The sequence below is a fragment of the Blennius ocellaris genome, assembly GCF_963422515.1.
Source record: "Blennius ocellaris genome assembly, contig: SCAFFOLD_115, whole genome shotgun sequence".
NCBI classification, from domain to species: domain Eukaryota; kingdom Metazoa; phylum Chordata; class Actinopteri; order Blenniiformes; family Blenniidae; genus Blennius; species Blennius ocellaris.
This window is the reverse complement of record NW_027661855.1, coordinates 118,958-127,909: the sequence shown is the minus strand read 5'-3', so window position 1 is coordinate 127,909 and position 8,952 is coordinate 118,958. Positions and strand designations below refer to the sequence as shown.

Here is an 8,952-nt window from a genome sequence, read left to right as displayed (position 1 = left end):
TTTGTATGTTCAGTCATTTTTATTGTGTTCTATTGTGTTTTAGTTGTAATAATATTGACCTCCGGTAGGAAAACAGAAGCTTCTGTAGTTTTATTTTGGAAGGATGTTTCCTGATGTTGTGGTGTTTGGTTGAACTGTGGCTGACCTCTGAGTTTGTTTGTCCAGTCCTTCACTGACTCTCCTGATCGGTCTGTGACTCGTCTGTCCTCCCCCGTCCCTCCGTCACTCACTGATGTCCTTCCTCCTCCTCCTCCTCCTCCTCCTCTTCCTCCTCCTCCTCCTCCTCCTCCTCTTCCTCAGTTTGATCACCTGTCTCATCAGTTCCTGGGTGACCATGAAGAAGCCCAGTCAGGTCTTCTCCTTCGGGTGAGTTCAGCTCCTCCTAACGTGGGCGAGACGCCCAGACTCACTAACACCTGTCAGAGGAGGCATACTGCAGTAACTAGTGAAGTAACTGCAGTAACTAGTGCAGTAGCTGCAGTAACTAGTGAAGTAACTGCAGTAACTAGTGCAGTAACTACAGTAACTAATGCAGGAACTGCAGTAACTAGTGAAGTAACTGCAGGAGTTACTGCAGTTACTGCAGTAACTCCTGCAGTAACTCCTGCAGTTACTGTAGTTACTGCACTAGTTACTGCAGTTCCTGCACTAGTTCCTGTAGTTCCTGCAGTGTGACATCACCAGCTGCACACAGGCTCCAGTTATTGTCGTGGTTGAGAAGCGGCTTTATGAGACTGTGTATAGAAACAATTAAGAATATTAATAGCTGCTGTCAGAGAGGCGTTGCCGCGGCGACGTCTCTCTGACACTCTGTCAAACAAAACACCAGACGACGGCCACTAATTCACTTTTCCCCCAAAACATCCCGTCAGCAGACGATTCATCAACGTCGCTCACGTCGTCTCCCACAACCTGTCGCTCAGCAACACGTCCAGGCTGAGGACGCCGTCCCCCACACGCTACACATGTTGGACACGCTACACACACGCTACACATGTTGGACACGCTACACATGTTGGACACGCTACACATGTTGGACACGCTACACACACGCTACACATGTTGGACACGCTACACATGTTGGACACGCTACACATGTTGGACACACTACATACACGCTACACATGTTGGACACGCTACACATGTTGGACACGCTACACATGTTGGACACGCTACACATGTTGGACACGCTACACATGTTGGACACACTACATACACGCTACACATGTTGGACACGCTACACATGTTGGACACGCTACACACACGCTACACATGTTGGACACGCTACACATGTTGGACACGCTACACATGTTGGACACGCTACACATGTTGGACACGCTACACACACGCTACACATGTTGGACACGCTACACATGTTGGACACGCTACACATGTTGGACACGCTACACATGTTGGACACGCTACACACACGCTACACATGTTGGACACGCTACACATGTTGGACACGCTACACACACGCTACACATGTTGGACACGCTACACATGTTGGACACGCTACACATGTTGGACACACTACATACACGCTACACATGTTGGACACGCTACACATGTTGGACACGCTACACATGTTGGACACACGTTGGACACACGTTGGACACACGTTGGACACACGTTGGACACACCATCATAAATGGAGGCTCTGCCGTTTGTCAGCAGGCTGCTGACATTGCCGACAAGCTGAGCAGCACTATCAGGCTCGTGTGTGTGTGTGTGTGTGTGTGTGTGTGTGTGTGTGTGTGTGTGTGTGTGTGTGTGTGTGTGTGTGTGTGTGTGTGTGTGTGTGTGTGTGTGTGTGTGTGTGTGTGTTACAAGTAGAGGCCAAGTAGAGGCCACCTATTAACCTACAGGTGTCTGCTCATCGGATCAGTGGTCAGGCAAATGGTCCGCTTTATTCTTACACACAGACAGACACACACACAGACAGACACACACACACACACACACGTATCCCGGATGCCTACAGATTACATACTACTAGTATATAATCTCTGTAATCTTGTGCGTCTCCCTCTAATCTGTGACAGTATCACATTAACATTCTTTACTCATTCAGGTTTTTTTCCTCGTCGCTCAGTTTAGTCTTTGTGACGTCACAAGAGGAACAAACTCTTTGATCTCACAAAACGTTCCGACAAGCAGCTGCAGGTGTGACCCTCCACAAAGCTCCAGTTCAGCAGTGACATCAAGGCTGCGTTCAGGAACCCAACAAATAGAAATGGAGCCTGACGCTTCCTGAGCTGCTACATTTTATTTTCCCCGTCCTCGTCCCGCCGCGTCTTTTCCCACATTAATCCTCCGGTTGCGCCGTGTCCCCGAGGCCGGTTTAAAGCCGGGGCTTTAGCCGGGGAACCCGCTGAGACAGAAGCTGCCCCCCCCCCCCCCCCCCCGGCCAGCCGCCCCGTGGCCACGCCGCCGGGTCAGGAGGGCTCAGACCGAACGCCGTCCGCCCCCCCCCCGCTGGGCGGTCACACAGTGACGCTCACCGAGGCGACGGCCGGCGAGAGTCGGGTTCGAACCGCCGTCCCCCGGGACGGACTCACAGGCTTTTGTCCCCCCGCAGGTTCGAGAGGCTGGAGGTGCTGGCGGTGTTCGCCTCCACCGTGCTGGTCCAGCTGGGGGCGCTGTTCATCCTCAAGGAAAGGTGTGTACACACACACACACACACACACACACACACACACACACACACACACACACACACACACACACACACCACACACCACAATCGCACACACACACACACGCACACACACCACGCGCACGCCACACACACACACACACACACGCACACACACACACACACACCACAATCGCACACACACACACACGCACACACACCATGCGCACGCACACACACACACACACACACACACACACACACACCACACACCACACACACACACACACACACACACACACACACACACACACACACAACACACACACACACACACACACACACACAGTTTTCCCTTTTTCCAAACCCATCCAGATCCAGATCAAAGCTCACAGACCCACTCGAGAATAAACACCAGGAATATTAATAATGTGATCAATTATCGTAATAATAACAAAAACTAAATAGTAATATTATAATGATAGTAAATAAATACTAATGAGAATATAAGCTGGATTGTTGGTGCTTCATAAACTGTAGTTATACTTGTACAGCTATAATATATGATGTGTATACATGTGTATCCACAACATAATATGTTGTGGATACTTGTATAAATGAAATGTATTATTATGTTTGAGCGTAGTTCAGTGTGATGTTTTTTTATTTGTGAAATTTGTTCAGGTGAAACCAAAACTGTTGTGGTTTGTAAAATCATTGATTTTGTTTATTGAATTTTTGTTGAACACCGACTGAAGAAATAAATAAATAAATAAATAAAAAGTATAGGCCACACCCACTAAGTTAAAAAAAAAATAAAAAAATGTCGGAGTTACGTGATGCACCTGAACGCATCACCGGCCTGAAGCTCATTAACCAGTAAAAATCCGTAAATCGATTGAGCCGCGAAGTTCAAAGCGCGTGAATAAAGCAGAGGCTTCTAGTCCAGGAACTACGGTAGCTTTCATCTCTTGACGCCTGGTCGTGGCCGTATGAAGCAAGAAGGTCATTCCTCCACGTAAACCATGAAAACCAGTTCAAAGTCAATCCAGTAAACGTGGTGTGAATTCAGCCCAAACTTATTTCAACTCCAAATGAGACTTTCAACGTGACCTGAACTAAAAAAAAAACCCCAAACAAGAGAACCAGCGAGGAACCGGAACGTTTGCTTTGTGACTGGTTTCTTCTAGCGTCCCGGAGCCTCTGAGCTTCTGTCGCCGCCCATTAACGTTTCAATTATTCCTGCGCCTGAATATCGTCACGGCAACACACAACATCTCCAGTTGTTTCTGTCTTTTGTCTGCGTGTGTGTGTGTGTGTGTGTGTGTGTGTGTGTGTGTGTGTGTGTGTGTGTGTGTGTGTGTGTGTGTGTGTGTGTGTGTGTGTGTGTGTGTGTGTGTGTGTGTGTGTGTGTGTGTGTGTGTGTGTGTGTGTGTGTGTGTGTGTGTGTGTGTGTGTGTGTGTCCTGCTCACCAGGTGCTCGTCTTCATTCAGTTTGTCTGGAAAACCATTCAGAAAATGCAGTAATTGGACCTGCGCTTGTTTTTTTTATTATGACCAGTCTGTATTTATACTACTCTGTAGTGTGTGTGTGTGTGTGTGTGTGTCCTCTGTCAAGTGTTTTAAATTCATGATTAATAAGAGGTCATTGACATGAGGTGTTCCTCATGGACGTATACTGGGGAACGCTTTATTTGAAATCACTCACATCGTTGTGTGAACGGGTTTGAAGCCTCTCGTCCAACACTGAGGACAAAATATTGTAGCGGTAACTAAATAGTAATACTGTGAATCATTGTAATGACGATATAGAAGAAAGAACAATTGTTTCACATTGATTTTGTCCCAATTGATCAAACTGAAGAGGAAACTGATCAGGTGGAGTGTTTGTGACTGTCACTTCACTTCCTGTCTGGACTCACTGGAGGGGCAGGTGTGTTTGTGTGTGTGTGTGTGTTACTGTGTGTGTGTGTGTGTGTTACTGTGTGTGTGTGTGTGTGTGTACGTTTGCGGGTGTGAAATGCTGAATTTTGCAGGGCTGCGGGAATGTCACCGCCCTGTCTGTCATTGTAACTCACACACACACACACACACACACACACACACACACACACACACACACACACACACACACACACACACACACACACACACACACACACACACACACACACACACACACACACAAGCCTCCAGGTGCCCACTGTGGGGTTGTCTCGCGGTCACTTCTCAGGCAAGGGAGGGGCTGAAGACACACACACACACACACACTCATTTCACAAACGGCTTCCAAGGTGGAACTTTTCGAAAACTCACCCACTTTGTCGTCGTGGAAACGGTGAAAAACTATAGTTTCTGTACACGCATGGGGTCGATAGCCTGTTTGACGACAGAGACCCTGCAGCCGTAGTAACGAGAGCTTCTGCACATGCTCAGTAGTAACGAGAGCTTCTGCACATGCTCAGTAGTAACGAGAGCTTCGGGCACATGCTCAGTAGTAACGAGAGCTTCTGCACATGCTCAGTAGTAACGAGAGCTTCTGCACATGCTCAGTAGTAACGAGTGGTTCTGCACATGCTCAGTAGTAACGAGAGCTTCTGCACATGCTCAGTAGTAACGAGAGCTTCTGCACATGCTCAGTAGTAACGAGAGGTTCTGCACATGCTCAGTAGTAACGAGAGCTTCTGCACATGCTCAGTAGTAACGAGTGGTTCTGCACATGCTCAGTAGTAACGAGTGGTTCTGCACATGCTCAGTAGTAACGAGAGCTTCTGCACATGCTCAGTAGTAACGAGTGGTTCTGCACATGCTCAGTAGTAACGAGAGGTTCTGCACATGCTCAGTAGTAACGAGAGGTTCTGCACATGCTCAGTAGAGCCAATCAGAACAAAGTTTCCTCTGGTGTCATGACTCCCAGTTTATATTCTACTGGACTTGGTGCTTTTATTTTGACAGTCACCACAATAATGATCCAACTTGGTAGTTTTATACAGAAAGTTTTCCCAGCGTTAATGTTTAGAGCTCATTGTTCTCTCTGTGTGTGTGTGTGTGTGTGTGTGTGTGTGTGTGTGTGTGTGTGTGTGTGTGTGTGTGTGTGTGTGTGTGTGTGTGTGTGTGTGTGTGTGTGTGTGTGTGTGTGTGTGTGTGTGTGTGTGTGTGTGTGTGTGTGTGTGTGTGTGTGTGTGTGTGTGAGATCTTGACGTGTGTTAATGTATTTCCTGTTTTCTCTGGCCGCTTGTTCACTCCTTGTCTCCTTTCATTCATTTCATTCGTTTCCGTCACTGCCTCTACACACACACACACACACACACACACACACACACACACACACACACACACACACACACACACACACACACACACACACACACGGCTTGTGTTGTTGACTGTCTCTGTTTCTGTGTTGTTAGCGTGGAGCGCTTCATGGAGCAGCCCGAGGTCCATACGTGAGTATAACCCCCCCCCCCCCCACACACACACACACACACACACACACACACACAGAACGAGTTCCCATTAAAGACACTGAGTCAGTAGAGACGTCGTCCCCGTGAGGTCGTTTGTTTGTTTTCACAACACATGAATAAATACAGACTGGATTAGCTGGATTATCAACGAGAGCGCTGGAACGTCGGAGAGTCAGTGAACGCACCGTGTGGCTTGTCAGCTCCTGACCCCCCCATTATAAAACAGATTAGTGGTGGCTTTTATAACCTAAAACACAGCGAGACTTAAACCTGTCTCCTGTGACGAGATTACCCCCCACCCCCCCCCCCCCCCCCCCCCCCCCCCTCCTGTCCTCCTCCACTCCCCCCCCCTCTTGTCCCCCACCCCCCGCCCCCCCATCTTCCTGTTTGGATGGATGCAATTGGACGTCCTGAAAGACGGCGGCTAACTGGAGGGACAGGTGTCTGCTGGGCGGGGTGACAGACGTACTCGTCCTCCCTCTCTCTCTTTAATCTGTTATCTGGGGGGTGGGGGGGGGTGGAGGGGTGGGGGGGGGGGGGGGGGGGGCATCATCCAGTTAATGCCTCTGTTGGGCTGCTCCTCGTCGCCCCCCCCGCTGATTGTTTGGACCAAATTTTAGGCTCTTAAATGGATTGTCCCTCATGATTAGTCTGTGTGTGTGTGTGTGTGTGTGTGTGTGTGTGTGTGTGTGTGTGTGTGTGTGTGTGTGTGTGTGTGTGTGTGTGTGTGTGTGTGTGTGTGTGTGTGTGTGTGTGTGTGTGTGTGTGTGTGTGTTTCCAGTGGTCGTCTCCTGGTCGGGACCTTCGTTGCTCTTTTCTTCAACCTGCTGACGTTGCTGTCGGTCAGAAACAAGCCGTTCTGCTACGTCTCTGAAGGTAACGGAGTGTGTGTGTGTGTGTGTGTGTGTGTGTGTGTGTGTGTGTGTGTGTGTGTGTTACTGTGTGTTTACTCTTGTTTTTATTTTGCCTCCATCTCTCCACTCGTCCTCTCTCTAATCCTCGCCGGGGAACAATTTGCCATTTGTCATATTTGGGGGATTAGCGGAGCAGATGAAACGCTGCTCAGCGTTTAATGTCACAAACAACAGCAGAGGTCAGAGGTCACCCCAATCCTAATTCCTCCAATCAGCAACTCCTGAAATACCACAGTGGGTGTGTGTGTGTGTGTGTGTGTGTGTGTGTGTGTGTGTGTGTGTGTGTGTGTGTGTGTGTGTGTGTGTGTGTGTGTGTGTGTGTGTGTGTGTGTGTGTGTGTGTGTGTGTGTGTGTGTGTGTTAATCCCCCAGCAGGAGGCCCACAGACCCACATCTCTGACCTCAATCACTCATCTTTCATTCATTAATTGGATAAAAAGCTTTTTTTTTCTCATCGTAAACAAAAGACGCGTCACATTTGACCTTTTCACCCGGGTCTGGACCTGGACCGGGTCTGGACCTGGACCGGGTCTGGACCTGGACCGGGTCTGGACCTGGACCGGGTCTGGACCTGGACCGGGTCTGGACCTGGACCGGGTCTGGACCTGGACCGGGTCTGGCCCTGGACCGGTTCTTGACCTGGACCGGATCTGGATTTGGACCGGGTTTGGACCTGGACCGGGTCTGGACCTGGACCGGGTCTGGACCTGGACCGGGTCTGGCCCTGGACCGGGTCTGGACCTGGACTGGGTCTGGACCTGGACCGGTTCTGGACCTGGACCGGGTCTGGCCCTGGACCGGGTCTGGACCTGGACCGGGTCTGGACCTGGACCGGGTCTGGACCTGGACTGGTCACCAGCTGGACCAGTCTGGGACTCTGGTTTGGACTTGGTCTCAAACTGGTTTCTGGTGTTTCTGAATCCGGTTTGGACTGATGTAGACCTGGTTCAGGACCAAGTAATGATTCAGTTCCAATTCCAGTACCAGAGGTAGTGAGGTAGGATCCAGTACCAGAGGTAGTGAGGTACGGTCCAGTACCAGAGGTAGTGAGGTAAGATTCAGTACCAGAGGTAGTGAGGTACGATCCAGTACCAGAGGTAGTGAGGTACGGTCCAGTACCAGAGGTAGTGAGGTACGGTCCAGTACCAGAGGTAGTGAGGTAAGATCCAGTACCAGAGGTAGTGAGGTACGATCCAGTACCAGAGGTAGTGAGGTACGATCCAGTACCAGAGACAGTGAGGTAAGATCCAGCACCAGAGGTAGTGAGGTAAGGTCCAGTACCAGAGGTAGTGAGGGACGATCCAGTACCAGAGGTAGTGAGGGACGATCCAGTACCAGAGGTAGTGAGGTACGATCCAGTACCAGAGGTAGTGAGGTAAGATCCAGTACCAGAGGTAGTGAGGTAAGATCCAGTACCAGAGGTAGTGAGGTACGATCCCAGTACCAGAAGTAGTGAGGTAAGATCCAGTACCAGAGGTAGTGAGGTACGGTCCAGTACCAGAGGTAGTGAGGTAGGATCCAGTACCAGAAGTAGTGAGGTAAGATCCAGTACCAGAGGTAGTGATGCAGGATCCAGTACCAGAGGTAGTGATGCAGGATCCAGTACCAGAAGTAGTGAGGTAGGATCCAGTACCAGAGGTAGTGATGCAGGATCCAGTACCAGAGGTAGTGAGGTAAGATCCAGTACCAGAGGTAGTGAGGTACGGTCCAGTACCAGAGGTAGTGAGGTATGGTCCAGTACCAGAGGTAGTGAGGTACGGTCCAGTACCAGAGGTAGTGAGGTAAGATCCAGTACCAGAGGTAGTGAGGTAGGATCCAGTACCAGAAGTAGTGAGGTAAGATCCAGTACCAGAGGTAGTGATGCAGGATCCAGTACCAGAGGTAGTGATGCAGGATCCAGTACCAGAGGTAGTGAGGTACGGTCCAGTACCAGA

At 49.8% G+C, this 8,952-nt stretch overlaps 1 protein-coding gene across 2 annotated transcripts in view; it reads left to right on the top strand.

The window, feature by feature from the left end:
- Positions 1 to 302: 302 nt before the first annotated feature.
- Positions 303 to 8,952, top strand: part of slc30a6 (solute carrier family 30 member 6) — a 22,418-nt gene continuing 13,768 nt past the window's right edge. For both annotated transcript variants that reach the window (XM_080522222.1, XM_080522221.1), the window contains exons 1-4: positions 303 to 366; positions 2,582 to 2,662; positions 6,049 to 6,084; positions 6,887 to 6,981. In XM_080522222.1, the coding sequence (XP_080378348.1) occupies positions 335 to 366; positions 2,582 to 2,662; positions 6,049 to 6,084; positions 6,887 to 6,981 (244 nt within the window). In that variant the 5' untranslated portion in view covers positions 303 to 334. The remainder of the gene's footprint in view (positions 367 to 2,581; positions 2,663 to 6,048; positions 6,085 to 6,886; positions 6,982 to 8,952) is intronic.